The sequence below is a fragment of the Eleutherodactylus coqui genome, chromosome 3 (genome assembly GCF_035609145.1).
Source record: "Eleutherodactylus coqui strain aEleCoq1 chromosome 3, aEleCoq1.hap1, whole genome shotgun sequence".
Lineage (NCBI taxonomy): Eukaryota > Metazoa > Chordata > Amphibia > Anura > Eleutherodactylidae > Eleutherodactylus > Eleutherodactylus coqui.
The window spans coordinates 163472957-163497955 of NC_089839.1; the positions used below are offsets into that span (position 1 = coordinate 163472957).

At 44.9% G+C, this 24999-nt stretch overlaps 1 protein-coding gene across 2 annotated transcripts in view; it reads left to right on the forward strand.

Moving 5' to 3' along the window:
- The first annotated feature begins 2576 nt into the window (after positions 1 to 2576).
- TAMM41 (TAM41 mitochondrial translocator assembly and maintenance homolog) overlaps positions 2577 to 24999 on the forward strand; it is a 42578-nt gene continuing 20155 nt past the window's right edge. The window contains exons 1-7 of one of the 2 annotated variants that reach the window (XM_066596489.1): positions 2577 to 2818; positions 4076 to 4255; positions 8040 to 8132; positions 11960 to 12110; positions 13688 to 13833; positions 22073 to 22238; positions 23651 to 23713. In XM_066596489.1, the coding sequence (XP_066452586.1) occupies positions 2681 to 2818; positions 4076 to 4255; positions 8040 to 8132; positions 11960 to 12110; positions 13688 to 13833; positions 22073 to 22238; positions 23651 to 23713 (937 nt within the window). In that variant the 5' untranslated portion in view covers positions 2577 to 2680. Of the gene's footprint in view, positions 2819 to 3004; positions 3027 to 4075; positions 4256 to 8039; positions 8133 to 11959; positions 12111 to 13687; positions 13834 to 22072; positions 22239 to 23650; positions 23714 to 24999 lie in introns of those variants that run through there. The other variant, XM_066596490.1, reaches the window with a different exon arrangement.

Genomic DNA, 24999 nt, shown 5'->3' on the forward strand with positions numbered 1-24999 from the left:
ACCGTTAATTTTGCCTCCTGGAGTCCCTTCCCGCCATTCACCATCCGCACTGAGGTACCGCTCTATGCTTCAGGGGAAAGAAATATTTGTTTTATTTTATTTTTCTCTTTTCTATTATTATTTTGTCTGACACAGGCCTTGGCTTGTATACGGACTAGCGTCACAAACATGCTAGCTGCCCGTTACCCCTGTGTAGCACCAGACCAGAACCGCACCTTTTCCTTGAAGAGGAGCTGCAGCGCCACCGTGACAACACAGCTTTTTTTCCGCTGCTCTCACTTCTAAGTCTGGTCCGGCTCGCCATAATGGTTTCACTCCCACTAAAATCAAAGGGAGTTGTGTGGGTATATGTATATTTTGCCATATGTTTTTTATGCTTTTATACCTGTATGCAAGTTCTATTCAATGCTAAAATGAGAAAAACTTAATATGTAGCCTTAAAAATCATATCAGATATGCCAAAAGCTTTGCAAGGCTGAGAGAGATGTGTCCAGAAATTCAGAGATGATACAGAACCGGATACGAAGGCCACGTGCTTGGCTGTTTTCCCAGAAGCGCCGTATCTAGATAACGACTGTTTAACTACGTATATAACTATCACTGTCTCAGGCGGAATTGCGGACATCACATATATGGTAATGCGGTGAATTTGAGCCAATGAGACCATTACCCATTCCTAGTGATGTGACCAAAGGGTATAAGACCCCATGTAAACCGTAATAAAGTGCGCAGTTATGTCCCCGTGAGAGGAACTATACCAGACCTCTGTGTGGTGCCTCTTCTTTACCGTCGGCAGCGGGGCATTGGGGTGGGCCTGATTGGTGCTGCACGCAGAAATTTCCCTGACAAAGTGATGTCTTCTCTTACATTCTGGACTCGTCATTGCAGTCCGAGCTGGAAGTGTAACCAAAGCAGGCCGGAGGATCCTGAGGATAGGTAATCAATATTTCTGGAATACATCTTAGTTTTTTTTTTTAAAAATACCCCCTTTTCCAGACTTTTAATTAAACATTTTTTTTTTATTACCATTTTGTATCGCTGTTTTCGAAAAAGTCTGATCTATTAAAATAATGCATTATTTAGCCTTCACAGTGGACTATGTATAAAAAAAGCAAACTATGCCAGAGCTATTCCATTTTTAGGGCTAATGCCTATGGATGGATTTCTGCCGTGTTTAACGTCGAGGAAATCTGTAGCGTTATCCTGCAGCTATTAGATTCTATTGAACCTAACAGCTCAATGTTCATGCTGCGGAATATCACTGCGGAATTCCGCAGAGTGAAAGAAACTGCGGCATAGTCTAACTGCTGCGGAAAAAATAAACGCGTGGCCGGCTTCCATTGCTTCCAAGCCATCTGTCACGCGATACTTCCGCTGTACTGCGCATGCACGCGGGCGCGTCAGACAGGTCTCGCAGCGGTTCCGAAAGGTGAATATGGGGTCTTTGAAGGGCACCGTGTCAGACTCTGCTGTGATATTCTGCTGGCGGAGTCTGCCATGGCCCTGGGCATGAGGCCTTAGGTCACCCCATCTCCAAGTAAAATTGTAATAAGCAATCAAAAATTCATATGTACTCCAAAAAGTGGCGATAAAAATCACAGGTCATCTCACAAAAAAACAAGCCTTCACACAGCTGCATTGATGAAAAAATAAAAAAAAGTAATGGTGGTAGCAGAAAATAATAGCTTTTTTTAGAAAAGGATTTTTTGGTTTTTTTTTTTTAAAGTAGTACAACAAAAAAATCTGCATAGGTTTGGTATGGTCCTAATTGTACAGCCCCACGCAAGAAACTTAGAATTTCATTTTTGCCTCAACAGGAATGCTGTAAAAACAAGACCCACCAAAATTGGCCCATTTGGGATTTTTTTCCATTACATTCTACTTTGAAATTTTTAACAGTTTTTCAGTACATTATAGGATTCATTAAATAGTGCAATCAAAAAATAAAACTCGTCCCACAAAAAACAAGCCCTCAGACATCTACGTCCAATGAAAAAAAGCCACCTGTGTAAATACACTTATTCCTATTCACTGACAGCAAGAAGAGAGCACCAAGAATGTTGCACAACCTCTAAATATATTGTTTTACTATTCTATAAGTCCATGAAATATTAAATATACAGACAGCACTTTATAGTGGGATGGATGGAGTATATACACACAGCACTATATAGAAGGATTAATGGAGTATATGAACACAGCACTATATAGTGGGATGGATGGATGGAGTATATACACACAGCACTATATAGAGGGATGGATGCAGTATATACACACCACTATATAGTGGGATGGATGGATGGAGTATATACACACAGCACTATATAGAGGGATGGATGCAGTATATACACACCACTATATAGTGGGATGGAGTATATACACACAGCACTATATAGTGGGATAAGTGGATGGAGTACGTGGGACGTGCGGTGTTCTGCCCCCTCTACTGGATCACTCTCTCATCTGCTGGATTACTGAGCACAGACTCAGACCTAACTAATCGAAAACAAGAGTCCACATGAACCAATAGCAAGCGGTGTAAGACGTGACCAATCAACGTGTGCGTTCCACGGCCCCGGAAGCGCTGGTCCATGTGTGCTGCAGTCTGCAGTGTTGTGCTTCGGTCAGCGCTGCTCTGCCGTTCCCCATGTATGGGGTGTGAGGCTGGCGGCTAGCGGTCATGGCTCTGCCGGTTCTGCAGGCCACGGGCTACCAGTTCCGTCGGATTCTGAACTACTTCCCCCAGGATATCAGCCTGGCCTTCGCCTATGGATCTGCAGTCTTCAGGCAGGCGGGGGCTGCACAGAGCCCCGCCCAGGTGAGATGGAGTCCTTGTACAGTATACAGTAGTCATGGGCGGAGCCAGTAATTACTGCATGGCTGCTGGTTGGTCATATCAGTGGCCGCTATACCGTAATAGTCATCTGCAAGCCCCTCCAGCCGGCAGCGATCCCCCAGCATGGTGCGTTTAACGCAGTCTGGTCCGACGCGCTTGGCTTCCATCCGCAGAGCGACTGTCGTTCCACGTATGTACGCAGCAGTCGTCCCACGTCTGTACGCAGCAGTCGTCCTGTGTGCAGCTGCGCTACTCTGCTGCTGTTTTCCACACCTGCCTCAAACTTTTGCGCAGTCCTGTAAAGTGACCTATTGCGGTGGAGCGACTCTGTCCACGCGCAGATCTGTAGGTCCTCCCAGGGGAAACCGTCTTCACATCTATGTGACGCCACTGAAATCGCCATCTGTCAGTGCTTTTCGCTGCGCTCAAAAACGGTGGCATAAATGGGCCGTTTTGATGAGCCAACTTATTGCTTGCAGGAGCTCGTTCATCCCGCTGAGCAGATACAGCGTTGGCTCGCTCTGACGAGGAATCGCTCGCATTCGCTGTATTAGAGATGGGAACGGGCTGCTTTTTATGCGCGTTCGCCTGTGTTTTTCCTACATGTTTTGCGCAGTAAGGGCGCCTTCACACGGGCGTGTTTTACATCCGGAGGGGGAAGAAAGTAGAGAGATTTTTATTTTTTCCGTATTTTGGACCGCTCCTGGATTTGGCTTACATAATAGTGATGTAAAATGTGCCACGTGAATAAGGCCTACAAAACGCAGACGAGCAAACTGATGATGTCACAACTTCTTTTTCCCTCCTGGTGACATAGCAACTTATGTTTGGGAAAAAAAAAATAGTAAAACAAGTGCGATTGTGTTTTTTACGCACCGCATTCATTTCGATGGGCGACTTATGTGTGAAATTTGCGTGAAAATGCCCAAAATAAAACATGTGGCGTGATATTGTGCACGTAAAACACTAATGTGAGAATCCCCCTTGTAATACATGAAGGTTTAGCGCTGCGTCCGTCGCACGCAGCAAAAATAATCGCCAGTGTGGGAGCGGCCTGAGTCTAAAATCAGCTGCATGTCAAAGTGCGAGCGTTACTGGTATAATTCATACAGGAGCTCGGGATGTGAGATAGAGCTGCTCACAGGGGTGGCTGATAACAGGGAACAATAGATGGTCTTCACAGCCCCTTCGGAAAGCTAGTTCTGACATGACCGCTGTATCGCTATTTCTTTCCCCTAGAACATGCTGGACTTCGTGTTCGCGGTGGACGACCCGGTCACGTGGCATACTATGAACATGATGCAGAATCGCAGTCACTACTCTGTGCTGAAATATCTGGGACCAAAGAGAATAAGTAACATACAGAATAAGTATGGCGCTGGCGTCTACTATAACACCCTCGTTCCGTGTGACGGGAAGGTATGTCAGGGCGTTTTTTTTTTCTACAGGGTGGCCACAGAATAGTAGCCCACCATCACAGTCTTATGAAAGTGGTCTAAAAGGAAATCTGTCCTTGTTGCCCCTAGCAACCAATCGCAGTCCACGTCCGTTTCTTACACTGCTGAGATAAAATGAAAGCTGTGCTGTGATTGGTTGCTAGGGGCAACAAGCACAGATTTTGTTTTGGATGGCTTTTATAAGGGTGTGGAGCCGGGGGTTCTTCTCTGTGCCCACCCTATGTAATGTTACCAACTTTGTTCCCGAAGTATCTTATGGACTTAAAGGGGTTTTCCAGGCAGCGTCGGCTGTTAATGACAGCTACACCGAGGTCGGAGTGGAAGCCGCTGCTCTGGGCCCTGTACAGTGGTGCTTGTAATTGCAGGCTGGGGTCCCACTAATTTCAGTGAGAGCTGCATCTGCAGTTAGAAGCGCCAGCCACTACACAGGTCGGAGCAGCAGCTTCCCCTTCCTTTTCAAAAAAAATGTGAAAAATCCCATTAATAAAAGTAATAATGTAGAGTGGAGCTGGCTTATGAGCTGTGTGTGTTAGGGAGCCGGCGCTGCCCTATATATTACCTTGTATAGAAGAGCTGCTGTTACTTAGGAGAACCCGGACAGGAATACCGCAGGTCCATCAGCCAGTTCTGCTCCACTTTCTTGCTATCCGTAATAGTTTACAAGACTGCTGTGTTTCTCATTGGGCCAGCGTCATTAAACGGGTTTGGTACCACTAATGTTATATTACTTTGGACATATAGATCGAGGCTACCCCTACCTTGTTTCCCAGAAAATAAGACACTGTCTTACATATTTTTTTGCCCCAAAAAGGCACAATGTCTTATTTGCAGGAGGGGTTGCTTGTACATGGTCCACAGTGTCCCGATGCCTCCCGGTGGTGTCCCGCGGCGTCCTCCTCTGTTTCACAGATGCCTTCTGCTGGCGACGGGGCTTTGAATCCCCCGCCTCAAGCAGAAGCGAGTGCTGTGATTGGCTAATCGAGTGCGGGCAGCCAATCACAGCCGGCGCTCGATGAGCCAATCACAGCCATTTAGTGATTGGCTACCAGTGCTCGATTAGCCAATCACAGCGCTCGCTTCTGCTGGAGGTGGGGGATTCAAAGCCCCGTCGCCAGCAGAAGGCATCTGTGAGATAGAGGAGGACGACTCACCGCTGGAGAGCCTATCGGGACGCCGAGGAGCAGGTGAGTATTGATTTTTTTTTGGGGGGGGGGGGGGGGGGGAGTCCTACTATCGGGGTAGGACCTATTTTCGCGGAAACACAGTACTTACTAGAGATGAGCAAGCACACTCGGTAAGGTCAGTTACTCGAGTGAGCCTCGCTCATCTCTAGTAACTGCCTTCTCGTCTGAGCGTGCTCGGGGGGGCGGCGGAGGAGATAGATCTCTCTCTCTCCCCCGCTCCCCTCCGCTCTCCCCCCGCCGCCCCTCAGAGCACGCTTAGACGAGAAGGCAGTTACTCGAGATGAGTGAGGCTCACTCGAGTAACTGCCTTCTCGTCCGAGCGTGCTCGCTCATCTCTACTACTTACACATTAGCAATTTGCTTGGCCCAATTGTGTACCCAACATATAATTCACGGACACCGCTAACTGCTGGGCTATACCTGGACTTGCAGGTTCAGCCTGCCGGTTATCACTAGCGGTGGCCACTACTACCATAAACCATGCAGAGCTCTCCTATAAGATTATACAGGCGATTCTCTCACTTGGAAACCCCAAACATTCCTTAATAACAGTGTAATTAGTGTCTGCTTCCATATGAAAACTGACAGGGACGAAGATTATGGAGCCAAAAAAAAAAACGGTCTCAGTTGCTCATGGATACCAATCACAGCACAGCTTTCACTTTTCAAGCGCACTATGGGGAATGAAAGCTGAGCTGTGATTGGTTGCTCTGAGCAACAAAGACAGATTTTTGTTTTAGACCGTTTCATTGCTCTCCTCTGACCCATCACATTTCTCACCGGACTGTACCTGTGACAACGAGATTCGACCTCCAAACAGGCGTTGGACTTAGGCCAGTTGCTTACTAACGAAAGCGCAATTGCGCGCATCTCAGAGCAGTGTAGTTGCTCACTGAACGACATATTTTTGTGTGTGTATTGGTGTATTTTTTTTTCTCACCATGGTGCATGTTCATTGCAGCAGACAAACTCGCCAATTAAAATGTCTAATTGGTTTCAGATGTTTGTTTTTTTCCCACCGCAATTACGCAGTGTTCCACGCATCTCCGTGCATATTGCGAGTACATTTGCACACCCTAATTGACTTCTATGGGAACGTTTGAAATGTGAATGTAACTGCACTTTAATTTTTTTTCCGATGGTAACGCGCTTCTTGTATAACACAGTGCTTTACCTCTGTGAGCTGGCCTTTCGCCACGCATAGCAGCGATTTTGGACTGCGCACGACAGCATACCTCACGCACGCCATCACAGGCAGTTTTCCTTGTTTTTTTATTTCCCGCTCTGTCGCTTAGCGATGTTGTGTATAAACGCTGCACATACACAATTTAGTCGCTTATGTAAAGTGATTATTACACGCCCATAGAGAACAATAGGGCTCTATCACACGTGTGAATGGATTAATGTACTTTCATGTATTACATGCATGTAAAACGCTGTTACATAACGCTCGTGTGAGCCTGCTCTAAGATCTACACAATAGGCGATTATTAACATTTTCACTATATTTTAAATCGGCCAATTCTGTGCATTTTTCACAAGAAACCCCTTTTCAGCTATGCAGCTGGAAGTAATTGCTAGAGAAATCGGCCTTCCGCTAACAGCATAGTAGAACACGTAGCTCCCGTTTGTGCTGTGCCTGCATTGTTATCTCTAGTGCAGTAAAATTTGTTAATACAGACTGCTTTATATTTCCCTTCTTTTTTGTGTGTCACAACCAGATGCAGTAATACACTAACTGTGCATGGGGTCTGGCGGGGAATGGGTGTACTGTGAAGAGGAGAAGCTGTCAGCAGAGAATGTCTTCTCCTTACACAGTAACTGGGGGCTGATGTGAGGAGGCAGTAGGGATAATACTGGGGACAGATTAGTGGGGTGCAGGAGAGGCCTAGAACAGCTTTAGGGGGGAGTATTTATGAAATATAAAGCAGACCTTGTTAGCAGACATTAATATGGGTAACTACGGAGCCAGCACTAGAGATAACAGTGCAGGCACAGCTCAGACAGAGCGCCCTCTTCAGCTATGCAGTTAGCTGGAGACAGATTTCTCTAGCAACGACTTCTACCAGCTGAAAAGGGCTCTTCTATGACAAATGTACAGAATAGGCTGATAAAACAAACATGCTTATAATCACCTATTCTGTAAATTTTTGGAAAAAAAAAAAGAATTATAAGTGCAGTTACAATTTCAGAAGACATTCGGAAAAAACTGGCATTCCTTATTCCATGTTTCAAAGAGCTGCTAAAAAAGTGGAACTGCCTCCATATCTTGTGTTCGTAGTCCCAGAGTTGCTTCCAGTGGATTTGTTGCCCTCAAAGACGTGATGCGGCGGGAGGTTAATGCCAGGACCGACCTCACACTAGCAGATGACTTCCCCAGTATGCGGACTTGGGTGCTGGGGGCCACTATCTGCATATACTCTAGGAACATACAAGGGAAATACAGACCAATCTTCATTGGGCATCAGACAAAAGTCCCAAAGTGATTGAGGAAGGTTCGGGTTCGTAGTGAGAGCATCCCCCTGTAGTTGTAACCCCTCTAACGAGATGTCTCTTCTCCAGGTGATAAAGTACGGGGTTGTGAGCATCGACTCCCTCTATGAAGACTTACTGCATTGGAGAACGTTATATATCGCTGGCCGCCTGCACAAACCTGTAAGTCCTTAGCGCTCACCATTGGCATCAAAACCAATCGAAGTAAATCTTTTTATGCACTTTTATTTAGTCCCCATAGAGGACTTGAACTTGCGATCATTTGGCCACAGGCAAGGCTTAATGGGCACCTATGCGTGGCAGCCCTGAGGGCCTTTAAAGAACTCCAAACACTAGGCCGACATGATAGCCCATTGATAACCCCACCCGCTGACAGTTTAGACGCGTGATGAGCTTTGACCTCAGCATCTAAACGATTAACTGCTGCAATTAGAGCTAACTGATCATGACAGTTAACATCAGCTGTCAGAAACAGCTGTTGGCCACCAGAGATGGAGTTCAAATATGCCTTTAGAAGAGACAGATGGCAACAATATACTATTTGTGACATCAGATAGAGTAACATAAAGAGACAAGATATCACTTAACTATAAAAAACCCACATTTTTTATGAAGCAGCATAATACACTGCAATACCACAAGGAGAGAACAAAATATTTTAAAATGATAAACGTATCTCATTTTGCAGTAAAATGTCCATCATAATCAAAGTAAATACTGCACAGTAAATGGTAATGATCGATCGGGCATTTACAGGTACCTGTACGGGTTTGTTAACATCTTGTTTTTCTCTTCCCTACTGGGTCCCATCACAGGTTTTCATCTGAAGGATCATCAAAAATGGCGTGCAAATAGAAGCCTGGGCTGAATTATAGTCTTCCATTGATTAAAACCTTGTTCTTTCTGGCACAAATACTGGAAATCAACAGAACCCTGCTGAGTTGGAAACATTATTGTTGTTTGAGCATGATTCAGCAATGGAAGCCTATAGTTTCATCTGGGTTTCCATCTGGGTGCCATTTTTGGAATCTAGCAGTGGAGAGAAAAACGGGTCAAGAACAGACCCTTGGACTAAAATGGATGAAAATGAAAATTTCAATCCACATGAAACGTAAATGGGTTGTCCAGGATTAGAAAACATGGCTTCTTCCTTACCAGAACTGTTCCATATTTGTCCATGTAGACAAGTTTGGCACTGTTTTAACCGACCAATGATGACACACCATCATCATCTAGAAGGAAGTTGGCCATGTTTAACATTTTCGTCAGATATTCAGTCAAAAGGAACTTTTCGATCTTATGAAAAATCATAACAACAATCATGAACAACCTTACTTTGAAAGAACTTTTCCATAAAGCGTTTGTCCAACACTCGGTGTCACTGAACATGACAGTTTGAACAACTGTAACGGCAAATGTGGATTAGAATGTGTATGACCATGTCAGAGTGAGAATGTTTAAAGGGGTTGTCCCGCGCCGAAACGGGTTTTTTTTTTTTTTCAATAGCCCCCCCGTTCGGCGCGAGACAAACCCGATGCAGGGGTTTAAAAAAAAAAAACCGGATAGTACTTACCCGAATCCCCGCACTCCAGTGACTTCTTACTTACCTTGCGAAGATGGCCGCCGGGATCTTCACCCACGGTGGACCGCAGGTCTTCTCCCATGGTGCACCGTGGGCTCTGTGTGTTCCATTGCCGATTCCAGCCTCCTGATTGGCTGGAATCGGCACACGTGACGGGGCGGAGCTACGAGGAGCAGCTCTCCGGCACGAGCGGCCCCATTCAGAAGGGAGAAGACCGGACTGCGCAAGCGCGTCTAATCGGGCGATTAGACGCTGAAATTAGACGGCTCCATGGAGACGAGGACGCTAGCAACGGAACAGGTAAGTGAATAACTTCTGTATGGCGCATATTTAATGCACAATGTATATTACAAAGTGCATTAATATGGCCATACAGAAGTGTATAACCCCACTTGCTTTCGCGGGACAACCCCTTTAATTATTGCTTGTTCAACCACAAAACTGCTTCTGTCTGTGTTTGGTCACCTTAACTCTTTCAAGACCAGAGATTATTTACATTTTAATTACTGTTTTTTCATCCCCGCCTTCTATGAACACAGCGATGCCAAACGTGTTTTTTTTTTTGTTGTTTTTTTGTTTTTGTTTTTTTTTTTTATGGGAAAAGGGATAGGTGGTTTGAACTTTGAGTATTTATTTATTTTTTGCTGTTAAAAAAAAAGTTTTTTTCACTTTTATTTAAACTTGCGATCCTTTGATTGCTTGTATTATCTATAGCAGTACTGCAGCATGCAGTTATTTTGAACGTTTTCTATGAAGACATGCCATGGGCAGGGCTTTGCAAGTATCTATGCATAGCAGCCTTGGCAGATTTCAGTAGGCTCCAGGCTGCCATACGAGCCCAACAGCATCCCCCCGATCGCATCATGGGCGTGCCATTGGGCCACATTAGAAGATGCTCCTCTTGCTACCTGCTTAGATGCGTTTAAAGAGTTAAAGGGGTTGTCCCGCGAAAGCACGTGGGTCTATACACTTCTGTATGGCCATATTAATGCACTTTGTAATGTACATTGTGCATTAATTATGAGCCATACAGAAGTTATTCACTTACCTGTTCCGTTGCTAGCGTCCTCGTCTCCATGGTGCCGTCTAATTTCAGCGTCTAATCGCCCGATTAGACGCGCTTGCGCAGTCCGGTCTTCTCCCTTGTGAATGTGGCCGCTCGTGCCGGAGAGCTGGTCCTCGTAGCTCCACCCCGTCACGTGTGCCGATTCCAGCCAATCAGGAGGCTGGAATCGGCAATGGACCGCACAGAGCCCACGGTGCACCATGGGAGAAGACCCGCGGTGCATCGTGGGTGAAGATCCCGGCGGCCATCTTGCTAAGGTAAGGAAGAAGTCGCCATAGCGCGGGGATTCGGGTAAGTACTAAACTTTTTTTTTTTTTTTTTTTTTTAACACATGCATTGGGTTTGTCTCGCGCCAAACGGGGGGCCTATTGGAAAAAAAAAAAAAAAACGTTTCGGCGCGAGACAACCCCTTTAACTGCCATGATCAAAGCTAACTCTGATTGCAGTAGTTACTGGTGGCTATCGGAACTGCAAGCAGTACTGTGGTTCGCTACATGAGACACCTTTATATCTTTATTACATAACTGGGGGTAAATTCACACCTGCGTTGGAGCTCCGTTCAGGGTTTCTCTCCACTTTTTAAGAAGAGAAACGGAAATAAAATGGAAAAAAAGAATCCGTTTCTTTTTTTTCCATTGATTTCAACGGAGTTTAAAAAATTGGAAAGCAAATGGAGAATTTTTTTATTTGTTACAATTCTGTCAAATTTCCATTGCTGTTTTTTTGAGCAAGAATATATTGCTGCAGATGACTTTATTTTTTTGTCCCATTTTTGGAATTCCCATTGAAATTAATGGGGACAAAAAAAAATAAATCCCTTTTTTTTCCACTTGATTTGCATTCCCTTCCTCAAAAAAACAGAGCAGAGAGACGGAAACCCTGAACTGAGCCCTAATGTGTGAGTTCACCCCAACATAACCCTCTATAGCTTCTAGTTTTTGACCTCAGATTTGTCTTCATGTACATCAAACAGTTTGCATGTTCTCCACTAGATGGCATCAGATGTTACTTTTTACGTTTTGGGTTGTGCAATTTTAATGCATTTAGAATTTGCCGTAATGTCTTCATCTTTTCTTAGTAGCCCCATTATTCTATCAACAGTCTGCCTCGGGGATGATCGGATCACTTGGCAGCACCAGAAAGGGATTTGATTAGTAAATCTATGTCAACTTCTCTTTGGTGTAAAGTGTCATATTTAATCAGAAGTCACCTAAGCATTTCTGCTGTACATGTCAGGTTGAGAATTTCCTCCCCTGCGCCATTTCTGAGAACTGTCATCTATTCGGATACTTTGAGCTTTCAGAGACCGCTCTTCATCCTGTGCAAATGTACTTCTTACAGGTGAAAATACTGGTGCAGAAAGAGAACGGGCGGCTCCGAACGGCACTGATCACCAACCTGAAGAGTGCGGTCATTGCGTCGTTCCTCATGTTACCTGAAAGCTTTTCAGAAGAAGAACTCTACCTGCAGATTGCTGGCCTCTCATACTCCGGTAAGACTAGTTATATGGTCTGCTATGGGCACAGAATGGAGTCCTTTCATATGCAGAAGTTAAAGGGAATCTGGCAGCAACTTTATGATTCCCTGTCTGAGACCCTGCATCCAGCAGTGTGTCTCTTACTTGTTTTCCTGCCACAGTTTTCATAAAAATCACTATTTTATCAGGAAAGAGCCAAGCAAAACGCTGTATGAATTGTATTCCTGAGTGGCAGGCTCCTTCCATACACCGATTGACAGCTTTCTCCCTATACTGTGTATAGGGAAAAAGCTGTTAATGGGCGGAGGAAGACAGCAGTTCATAAATATTGAGAACTCCAAAGCCATGCAGATCATTGACATGCAAAACGCTACAGGAAAGCAAGTAAGTGACACCCTAAGGCCTCCTTCCCACGAACGGATATCCGCCGCGTTGCCCGCAGCTATTAGGTTCTATATCCTCACCCGCAGCATGCTCTATTTGCCGCGGGTGTACGCGCGGACGGCTTCCATTGCAGTCAATGGAAGCCGTCCGTTCACGTTATCTTCCTCTGTAGCACAGCGGAAGATAGCATGAAAACGCTTCCCCGCCCACTGCCGCCGCGTCCTGTGACGCGGTGGACGTGTCACATGACGCGGCGGAGGTGGGCGGGGCAGCGTCATGCGGGAGCGAGGACGCCGGATCCGCACGTTAGTATGGGGTCTCCTGGGGGGCGCCGTGACGGACTCCGCCACGGAATTTCGCAGCGGAGACCCATATACCATATGGATGAAAAATTCCCTTTAACCACTTAACGCTACAGGATATACATTTACATCTTAGAGGTTCAGGGCTTGTATGGGGAGAGATCGGTGGTGGATTCTGCTCATAATCCCGCTCCATAGACTTCGTCATCACATGATGTATATGTTATCCAGTCATGAAGGGGTTAATATACTTGGCTCATATCTAGGCAGTCAATCTGCCAGACCGAACTCTACACCGGCTGTTACCTGCCATAGACTTCCAATTTATATGTGGAAAGCCATACCCATTTTTGCTACACCCCACCTGCTTCTAGAAAAGTACCAAGCAGGGTGTAAAAAGACACAAAAGTGGCAATTTTTCGGAAACTTCTGGAATATTTTCTAAAATATGTTAGTGTTTAACCAGAACTGCTGGAATATACAGAGATCAAAGCTGGAAGAAAAGTATTGTTTTTTACGTTGGAGGAAGATATTTATTTGCTCCTTGCAAGCTGTTTACGTGGCAGGGATTCGTTTTTGTTTCTTTTTTTTAATCGCCTTGAATGTTTTTCTTCGCTAATGCACAAGTCAATGACAAGCAGACAATGGGATTCAGTAGAACATAATGAATAAGATTTAATTAAGGATGAAAAATAAAGCTTAATCTCCTTAAATTAAAAATGGTTGTCTTTTTGTTATTGTTATTGCTGTATTACACTGAAGGTTTGCTGCTCTTCATCTAGTTTGTTTATTCTCATGCGGTCCTCTGCTACCCAGAATGGTCTTGTAGGACGTAGAATATTTTCTTTCATTTATTCATTCATATCATACATATTAAACCCTTCCCTTTGTATGCTTTCTTTGTAGGTGACTTCAGGATGATAATTGGTGAAGATAAAGCCAAAGTGATGAATATTGTTGGACCAAACATGGAACATTTTCAGAAGTTGTACATTGACATCTTGCAGGAGTGTCCGCAGGCTGTGTATAAGCAAGCACAGGGCAAAATAGAGGTAAAAGGGGCTACATGGTTGGACACTTGCTGCATAAGGGCTTATTCAGACGACCGTATATCGGCCGGGTATTCACGCCCAGCCGATATACGGCGTCCATCTCTGCAGGGTGGGAGGAGGCTGGAAGAGCCGTGATCAGGGCACTGAGCTCCCGCCCCCTCTCCGCCCCTCGGCACTATTTGCAATGAGAGGGGGCGGAGCTAAGTCGTCCCCCCCCCCCCCCCCCTCCTCCCCTGCAGAGAGGGACGCCGTATATAGGCCGGCGTGAATACCCGGCCGATATACGGTCATCTGAATAAGCCCTAAAGAAGTGATATGTATTACATTGTTATTTAGATGAGTGTTTACCAACTCCAGTCCTCAGGGACCTTAGCAGGTGATGTTTTCAGGATATCCTATAGTAAGAATACCTGTGGTAATGTCTGAGGCACTGACCATAATGACCTAACCTGTGCAGCACTGAGGACATCCTGAAAACATGACCTGTTGGGGGTTCCTGAGGACTGGAGTTAAACACTAGTTTAGATGACCTTTTTTATTCTAGTCCTACTGAGGAAGCAAAGACACCATCATTTAAGGGGAAAAACTAAACCTATTTTGGAGGTGCCATAAATATTAAACAATGGTTATTTGGGCAATTCCCTAATTATTCATTATTTTAATTGCTCCTTGTTACTGCTAGAGTGATCTAAATCTCCTGTGATGCTTCTGCTGTATGGTGTCCATACATCTTTAGTAGCTGTTGAGCCAACAGCTATTTCTGTCAATTCCCCTATACGCTTGAATGCTCGTTCGGCCGAGCATTCACATGTTATCAATGACGTCCACCACTTCCAAACACCTCTGGAGCTGACACTTCTCCAGGGGGAACAAAAGGATCAAGCATTGAAGTTCAAAAGCCTGATCTTTCAGGTGAGTCGGGAAGGGACCCCGATACGCAAGCGCTAGTCGACCAAGTGCTCAGCTGAGTAATGTTCTAGTTCAACTATCCTTAGTGAGCAATGTACAGACTCCATAGAGTTTCTATGGAGCTCCTACAGCACTCTGAGCGGGGTTGAATACAGCCGGACAGGTCAGAATAGACTGTCAGAGAGGTTGAATCAGCAGCACAGTATTTATCCCAATAAGGGTCAGACCTGCGTGCACTCGCCAGTCAGGAGATCCAAACCAGAAAATCCCCAAAGCCAAAGGTCCATGTAAATAAAGAAGGTCTGGGCAGCACTTCAGGATGCAATGGAATCAATTGATGTTTATTTTCCCATCACCCACAGACAGCGACGTTTCGGCTTAAGTAAGCCTTCCTCATGCATGAGGAAGGCTTACTTAAGCCGAAACGTCGCTGTCTGTGGGTGATGGGAAAATAAACATCAATTGATGCCAGGTCAGAATAGACTATGACCTCTCAGATGTTTTTCTTTAAAGATTTTTTTAGTTATACTTTAAAAGGGGTTTTCAAGATAAAATACTAAGTTTTTTTTTATGCTGCCACTGTTAATAAAAAAAATAACTAAAGAGTCTATACTCTCCCATAAACGCAAATCCAGTGCCTTACTATTCGGTCTGCTGGAACTCTTATTTAGAGGCTGCATCCAGCCTGTTGCTGTAGCCAATCGCAAATCTCAGTGCTTGAACACTGAGCTCTGTGATTGGATGCAGTAGTTGGTCACATTTTATTCACAGACTGACTCTGCAGCTTGTAAAAAGACCTGGTGGAGTGGATGGAGGTGTGGTGCTTGATTTACGGGGACCCGGATGGGCGACTATAGGTTCTTGTTTTGTTAACACTGGAAAAAATATTTTATCTTGGAAAATCCCTTTAACCCCTTGAGTGGCAGGTTTCCTACCACCCTGTCGTGCCCACCAGGGCAGGTTTTTTAAAATGGTCTAATCAGTGAATTTCAACTAATTTTGCAGTTGCGACTCAAGAGCCATAACTTTTTCATTTTTCCATTGACATGGCCATATAAGGGCTTGTTTTTTGCGGGACAAGTTGTGATTTTTTAAACAGGGGGGAGGAAAAAAAGAAATGGGGAAAAAAGAAAAAAAGGGGCTATGTCATTAAGGGGTTAAATAATGTATTAACTTCCTTCTCTGGGTCATTACGACGCACACGGATACCACATGTGTGATTGTATTTTTTATTTTTTACAAAGTAAAGGGAGACAAGTGTTTTTATTATTTTGTTAATAATTTTTTTACTTTTTTTTTAAAAAAAATTTTAATTTTTTTTTTTGTCCCTTTAGGGGACTTCCACAGGGACCCATCAGGACCCCTGATCACATTCCGGGGGTCCGATGGTGACAGCCCTTTACATGCTGCAGTGACAACCCTTTACATGCTGCAGTCACATAGACTGCAGCATGTAAAGGGTTAACACAGCAGAGATCGGAGGTTTTCTCTGATCTCTGCTGTAAGAGCTGGTACCTAGCTGTCCTCTGACAGCTAACAACCAGCTCTCCCTGCCACAGAGACCATCGGCTTGCTTCTGACAAGCCGATGGTCTCTATGGCAACTTGTAAACAAAGCAGGAGGTTGCCGACATGTCGGCAATATCTTCTGCTGGTTTTTCAAAGCCCTTGCACTGCTCTGTGTGGGTCTGTGCAGGCAGAGCACACTGTCACAGCTTGTGGCATTGTGCTCTGCAGCTCCCATAGTGACACATAGCCCGGAAATCTTCCGGGCTATGTTGCTATGAGCAGTGGAGCTCGTCCCGGAAAATTTCCGGGCGTGCCACTCAAGGGGTTAATGTGTATGGGGGCCTTTCATTCCAAATATGCAGTTGCATCCTTTTAGTTACTGTCAGAAAGTTGTAGACTGATGATTGCAGCAGTCCATAACGCTGATTCTTTTTTTTTTTATTACTGTAATTTTTATTTGAGATTTTCAAATTTTACAATAATGTAAACATTTAACTGAAATGCATCAGTCTCATTAATATGTAACAAAAGCAGTTTGCAGTGATATAGATTGGGGGGGAAAGAGAGGAGAAAACACATCTGATAGGCAAATTTTGAGTAGCCTTCTCTTTTAGGGCGCCTGCACACGAGCGGAATTTCCGCCGCTGGAAGCCTGCATAGGATTGTGTTAACAAACGCAATCCTATGCAGACGGCTGCGGTTTGGCTGCGGGAAATCTCGCGCGGCAAACAAACCGCAGCATGTCCTATTTCTGTGCGGGGCTCACAGAGCTCCGCACAGAAACGTCACTCCCCTGCCGCCGGCTCCGGTCTGCGCATGCGCCGGCAAGCCGGCACATCAAACAGCCAGAACCGCTGGCGCGGGTGAGTACGCGCTGGTCCCTGCAGGCGCTCGGGTCGGGTCCCGTGGCGAGAATCCTCGCCGCTGGATCCGACCCGCCCGTCTGCAGGCGGCCTTAGTGTCTCCCGGTCCAATCTTGAAGCTAGACTGTTTATTGAGAATAACAGAATACTAACGGCCTGGCCAGTGCCTAACCTGAATTAAGGTGGAAATGTGGAAGAATTAGGAAAAGATAGGAAAGGGGGGAGGGGTGACTTCTGACAGGGGAAGTTTTTCCCATGGGGTGGACGCTGCAGAGGACCGGGCTATAGGATGGTAATTTAGTAGACATTTTTTATTATTATTATTCTCTTTTACAAGGAGGTTAGGAATCTATTATTTTGTGAGGGGAAGGAGCAATCTAGCCATGAGGTCCGTATTTTCAAAAATTTCTCGTGCCTATCGGCTAGAATGGAGGTCAGCTTTTCATTTATTAGATACCAGTCCGTCCTGCGCTTAACCTCGGTAAAGTCCAAGGAAGCTTTGGGCCACGAATGGGCAATAACTTGTTTTGTGGCCAGAAAAAGGAAGGAGATTAGTTTCCTAGAGTCAGGGGGGATATTGTTTGAGTTTATTTAACAGCGCCTACTAAGGAGTAAACTCGAATCCATAGCCTCCTAATCCGAGGACAGGACCACCAGATGTGGAGCATATCTCCCTAAACTAAACATCCACGGAAACAGTTGGGAGAGCGTCCGGGTATTGCATGGGATACTCCATCTGGGGTTAAGTACCAGCGGAACAAGATTTTAAATCAAGTTTCTAGCATTAATATATTTCTGGCGCTACTGTTGGTAGACTCCCATATCTTAATCCAATCTTCCTCGGATAGTGTTTCGCTGAGGTCTTTTTCCCAGCGCGTTACGTGTGGTAATTGTGTACGATAAGGGGAATGCACCAATCCCGAGTAAATCTGCGAAATGAGGCCTCTTGCCTGTGGGTATTTATAAGAGTATCTCTCAAATGGAGGTAAGATCAGTGGAGAGCTTGTGTTCTTAAGGAGAGAGGATAACTCGCTCCAATTCACAAACGATTGGGGTGATTCCACTTTAGAGTCGCAGACATGAAGGGAGTGGCTAATAATGGGATTACTGATTGGAGGCCTGTGTTTGGGTGATATCCATAAAAAGTTTTCTGTTGTAAGGGTATGTATTTCAGTTGCTTCCAAGGACACACAGAGGAGTGTTAGAGAAGGAGTGCAAGAGAACTAGCTTAGCCACCTGGGCCGCCTGGTAGTATTTCAAATAATTAGGAACTCCTAAACCTCCCTTCCGTCTATGTCTATATAAGGTGGATCTCGAGACCCTTGGGCCCGAGTCACTCCATACAAACCGGAGGGACATCTGCTGAAGAGTCTTCAGCATGTATCCTAGTACCCGTATCGGGAAAGCTCTAAAATAGTATAACAGTTTAGGGAGAAATGACCTCTTTAAGCCGTTAACGCTCCCGATCCAGGAAATGTGATATCTGCTCCAACTCTCCAGGGGTACCCTTGTCTTGCAGAGGCGGGGAATGTAGTTTTGACTATATAAGGATGCATAGGAGTTTGTCAATTGGATGTCCAGGTAGCCTAAAGAGCCCGTTGCCCACTGAAAGGGAAAGTTCGTCTGAAGCAAATCTCCCAACTCAAGTGATAGCGTGAGGTTAAATGCTTTGGAATTTGTATGGTTAATTGTTAAGCCAGAGATTCACCCAAATCTGGATAGTACCGCCATTAGGTTGGGTATGGTAGTGCGTGGGGAAGATGTGGGCATTAGCAGGTCATCTGCAAACATTGAGAGTTTGTGGTGGACTGAAGCGGTTTCAATCCCTTTTATATCAAGATTACGAATTTTAATAGCCGGAGGTTCTATGGCCAGGATGAAGAGTAATGGGGACAGTGGGCAACCCTATCGGGTCCCCCAATGGATCGGGAATATGTCAGAACAGATGCCCCTATAACGTACAAAGGCCCTGGGGTGGGCATATAATATTCGTAGCCATGAGAGGAACTCGCCAGGGAACCCCCATCGGTCAAGGACCAAGAATAGCTATTCCCAGCCTAAAGTGTCAAACGCTTTATGTATGTCTAGGGATAGAAGTATGGCTGGGATACCGCTGGTTCTACAGAGGTGGGTGAGGGGGATTACTCTTCAAATATTATCAGGGGCCTGACGGCCTGGGACAAATCCAAATTGATCTTTACCAACTAGTGAAGGAAGGGCCATATTTAAACGCGGCGCTAGGATTGTGTTGAGGAGTAGTTTTGTTTGTCTAACTAGTCTCTATCTGGTTAGGTATCATTGATATTGAAGCCAGAAGGGCTGTCTGGCCAATTTGGTGACCGTCTCTCATTGCATTGAAGTAATCTGCTAGACAGGAGCACAGAATTGATGAAAATGTTTTATAATACGGGGCCAAAAAGCCATCTGGGCCAGGTCTTTTATTGGTCTTCAGTGCTTTAGTGGCATTTGTCACTTCTTCTTGGGTAATTTTAGATGCCAGATTGTCAAGGAATGTTTCTTCAAGTGTAGGTAGTGGTATTTCTTGGAGAGGTGATTTGGTTTATAGGGAGGGAACATTGTTGCGAGTACAATGTGACTAGGAACTTCTGGAATTCCCGCATTATTGTGAGCGGGTTTGGCGTAATTCTGTTTTGGTTTGTACGTAGCTTGTAAAAGGAATTTGTTTGGGTGTGAGCGAAGTCTACGGGCTAGGGGTGGGGAGGGTTTATTGTTGAATACATAAAAACGCTGTCGGGACCAACGCAATTTCTGTTCTATTAAGTCAGTAAGGCAAAGATCCAGTTCAGTTTTAGCTTGAGATAACGCTTGGAGATTATTTCTAGGTGGATGTTTTTTGGCTACCTCTTCAAGCTGAGAGACTTGTTGTTCTAATTTCAGTTGTTGTGACATGCGTTCCCGTTTACGATGGGCTGCTATTTGTATTAGATGACCTCGAATCACTACTTTGTGTGCTTCCCAAAGAGAAATGGGGGAGGAGGCGGACGGGCTATTAATTTGAAAGTATTCTTCCATTTGTGGCGTTAATAGGGATACAACCTCAGGGATCGATAACAGTTGTTAAGGATCCAAGATGTATTTGTGGGTTTAGACATCAAGGAATTACAGGTGATGGACAGCGGGCTATGGCAGACCATGGGACTGTCAGGATTTTAGACTGCAGTATTTGAGATACGAAAGTGTTGGGAACTAGAATGTGGTCTATTCTCCTCTATAGGGAGTGCGGAGCTGAAAAGTATGTATAGTCTTTAGTGGTTGGGTTATTTCCCGCCAAGTATCTATTAAATGGTATTGTTGAAGGAGGGATTTAAAGTTGTGCGAGATTGAATGTTGGGGCAGTGGCGAATGGGCTTGGAGAGTGGTAGACTTCCTATACACGCTCGGGTCAAGAATGCAGTTTGAGTCACCGCAGAGAATTATAGTGCCTGTTTTGTTGGTGTCAACTAGTTCAAAAAGTTTCGTGAAATATTGGATTTGGCTTGAATTTGGAGTGTAGTAGGAGACTATGGTTACTGGGACATCTTGGATGGAGCCTGTTAGTGATGGGTATCGACCATCTGGGTCCGCAATAGTGTGTGAAAGAAACTGACTTACTGAAGCAGATAGTGACTCCCTTGGTTTTGGTTGGTGCTTTTGCTGAATAAAATGTGGTGTATTGGGGAGAGTGCTAACGTGGGGCAGAGTTGGTGGAGAAGTGGGTTTCTTGCAAGCACACTATATCTGCGTGCCTGCTCTTGTAGTATCGGAATGCCTTTGAACGTTTTTGTGGGGAATTAAAGCCTTGTACATTGTGAGATATTCCATAACTCTGATTCTACAAGGAAACCTCCAAGTATCCAAATGTGCTACTGCACCAGACTTTGGATGAGATGTCAGCCCAAAATTGGCTTTATTGAGCACCCCCTTCCCCGCCAAGCATCGTAATTTCACAAGTGATGTGAGGCATTTTAGAATGAAAAACGGCTTGCATCCATGTGTAAAATGCACGTTGTCAAGCACTTGTCCGTGTGAATGTGGCTTAAGTTAGTTTTCACACGGTTGAGAAAATCAGGCAAGATTAGTGCATTGCCAGACAAATCTCGCATAATTTTGAACCCCATTCTTTTGAATAGGGTCATAAACATGAGCGTTTTTTTCGATATTTTTCTTCTTGCTCACAGTGCGGGAAAGAATCTTAGCATGTCCATTCTTTGGGCATTCCATCGGAACTCCTTGCATTGCCTATTGTTTTATATGGGGATGGCACGGCGTGCAAGGTGCATGCGAGTGTGATGCGAGGTTAACCGATTGAAAACAATGGGAACCACTCTGCACTGGAGGACCGATACTTCCCTGAACCGATGGTTTTAACACAAACGCCTCACATCCACAGGGACATCGCATGTTGGCGAGTGCGATATCGGGCCGAGTTTCACGGCCAGATATCGTGCTCGCCCATGTGATTGTTGCCTAAGGGTGTTTGTTAAAATATACAGGGCACCTGCAGGCAGGGAGTGGGGGTCATAGGTGCTAGAAGGCCAATGCCATGGATATCTTACTGCACACTGATGAGAGGCAAAAAAAACCCGAAACAGCTGTCTGTATATGGATTTCTGACTTTTTTTTCAATTCCCAATCCTTGTTTTAAAGACTTGTTTAAAGGGTCTGACATTGATTTATAGGAATGCTGTAATCCAATAGGTGGCGCTGCAGAGGTATTGTTCCATCTTCCATATATTTCCTAGAGGAGCATGGATGGCCTTACAAGTCTCCTCACTCACCTCCTAGGTGTCTCCTTAAGGAGGGATGTCACCGCTCCTGAGGGTTATGTTGGGCACGTTCATGTGTTGCCATGACTTACAATTTATTCAGGAAATACTTACATGTATCCTTTTTAACTTTTTCAGAAACAACATTGACAATTCACTTTTACGTCTACTAATGTTCTTATTTTCCATCTAGGTAGATAAGAGTCCGGAGGGTCAGTTCCTGCAGCTAATGAGTTTGCCGAAGCATTTACAACAGACTATAACGGGTCTTGTGGACCAGCCGGGAAGGAATCGGGATGTGGAAGAAGTACTGTTAACAGTAGCGCAGGACCCCGACTGTGGAGCTGTGGTACAGCAAGGTAGGAGCCGGCTAGTGCTGCTGTTATAGTGTGGTACTCGCACACTTAGCGCAACAGTACACAGGTTCTCTAAGATCACTTTTCTAATATATCTTTATAGGGGTCGGAGCTTTGCTTTTTTTTGCTTTTTTTTGCTGCATGATTTAGAGACCAACTTTCTGCAAAGATGTAGAGTTAAAACATAATGGCCTGTCCCCGCAGTCAGTGTTGGTGAAGAGCGTAGGAGCTGGCGCCACTAACGTGGGCAGTACATGCCTGTGGAACATGCAGACCTGCATAGTAAACATATTTATGCTGCTGCATTAAAAGTAGAAGCAAATAATTGCTCATTAGGAGGATAAATGAGGAATAATTACCCAAAAAACTCCACGCTTTGCTGGGGGTTTTTTTGTATGTTTGTTTTTTTGTTTTTTTTTAACGTTGACTTTTTTAATGTAACTCCTTTTACATTCTGCAGAGTATTTCTGTAAAGGAGTAATTCTTACATCGGGTCCCAAGGCGCCAGATTGTATGGAATTGTACATAATTAAGCCACAAGACATAATGGAGGGATAGCAGTCACCCCTTCAATTGCTTAAAGGGAACCGGTCATCAATTATAGACACCATAATCTACGTAATGGTGCTTGTAGTTTAGATGACGTAGAGTCTGGGCAGCTTTATTTTGTATTTTCCGGGCTCCCCATTCCTCCAGGAGACCTGGCAGCAATTTCCTATGATGAAGTAACTGCATGCATCTGAATCTCCGCCCATCCACAGCAGCCAATGGCTACACAATCTTGCAGATGATGCTGACAAGATTGTGCAGCCATTGGCTGCCACGAGTGGGTGAAGTTTCAGTCACCTGTGGTTAGCTCATCATGGGGCTGTAGCCTTAGAGGTTGATAGTCCAGTTCTGAATGCTCATCGTCATATGACATAATGATGGGTGAATCCTATATGAAGCACAAGTTGTTGGTAATGTTTAGGTATTGCTAAAAGATCTATACAATATTTACATAATGTACCTGTTTTAAGTAGAAATGGTACTATATGCAGATTAGAGGGGCTTCCACAATCCCTTTTTGTTCAGAAGGTCTCCTGAATATAAGCTGATCACAGCAGGTGATCAACTGTGATCTGCAAGGGAACCGGGCAGCAAGTGTGCACTTCTACAGCGCCACCACAGGAGAAATTAATAATTACATGGTTCCTGTTGAAGAGGGTTGACCATGTGAGCAGGAGGTATAGCACGTCCTGTGGTTAAGTATAACTGCTGAAGATGGGAATGTTCATTTTCAATGTGACTGGTTCCCTTTAAGAAATGTTTCTGAAGAATAACAGTAACTAGTTTTTGTAACAGTAGCTTCCCATTACTATCACACGTTGTTCCGTGAATGAGATGAGTGACATCTGTTTTCCATCTCCCTACAGCTATATTTGGCATAGTGAAATCTTCGAGTTTGAGTCAAAGTGCTAAAGGAATAGTCACGGCTGGTAAGAGCACTATAGAGAATCCTGTCATCACTGTATATTAGAAGATGCTTTAAGACCTGCAGGTCTGCTTGTGTAGATCGGACGCTGGAGGACAAAGTGTAACAGAAAGCTTCATAGTTTTGTTTTATGTTCCAACTTCCAATTTGTGTAATAAAGCTTTCTGACTGGGACCTACGGGGACCACCCCCCCCCCCCCCCCCCCGACCCCTCCCCCCACCAGTCCTCAGGACGTAGGGCACTAGTTTAGCCCTGAAGTGCTTTCATAGGCCACAACTGCAACATGGGTCCATTTAAGCTCCCTTTTTGTACATTTGCTCTTTATATTTCTTCATCCTCAACTAGTTGAACACCTTTGATCACTCGGCCCACTGTCTGTGCAGATAGTGCTGTCAACATTGCAGTGGCTCGGGTTGGTACTATGGGTGCAGCTCCCATTGAGCTGTGCCTGCAGTGCCAACTCCACCAAACCATATAGATCAGCAGAAGATGTTGTAGGCCACCTCCAGGGGGCTGTGCCAAAAATTAATATTTTTTAATGCCATAAAAGCATATACAAAAACATATGTGACATTTCGACTGAACATAGCCATTTACGAGCATTTACAGACTGTTGCAATACGGACAGCGCGGTCTGCTTCCAGCATTGTCCGCATTGACCACAATACCAAGTGACCAGTTGATCAGCAGGGATTCCAAGCAGGGGACCTCCATTGATCAACTATTTATGACCTATCCTGAGGATAGGTCATCAGTAGTAAGTCACTGACAAGCCCACTGTACCACAAAGGCTGGTCAGGCTTCCAGGTACCCTGTTGGATATAGAAGTACTGGTGGGGGCATAATAAAGGAAACAGGAACTAAACAGAATTTACCTCTCTCCTCTCACCATATTGCTCCTTTAGAAGGGCGCTGTTGGGTAGATGTTGGTGACCTCACCAGCTGTGCCCTTCTGTTCCACTTACTGACACTGCACTGTCCTGGCACTTACATGTTAGTAGGTGCGGATATATGTGCACTTGGGGCTGAGGGGCCTTCTGCCTGCTTACTTGGTAGTGCTGGTGCCCATCCTTTAAACTAAACAACCCAGCATGCCCCACATCCGGGGAACAGATTGGCTGTTCACTCCACCAAGTCAACAGTTTTTTGTTTTGTCTTTTTCTTTTGTGTTTTTGTTTTACAGTGTAAGTGGCACCGGTGGAGTGTTTTTGCTGCTGAGGCTAACATTGAGGTGCATTATTAATTACATGGAAAGCTTGGGGGATCATTATTACTAACAAGAGGGAACA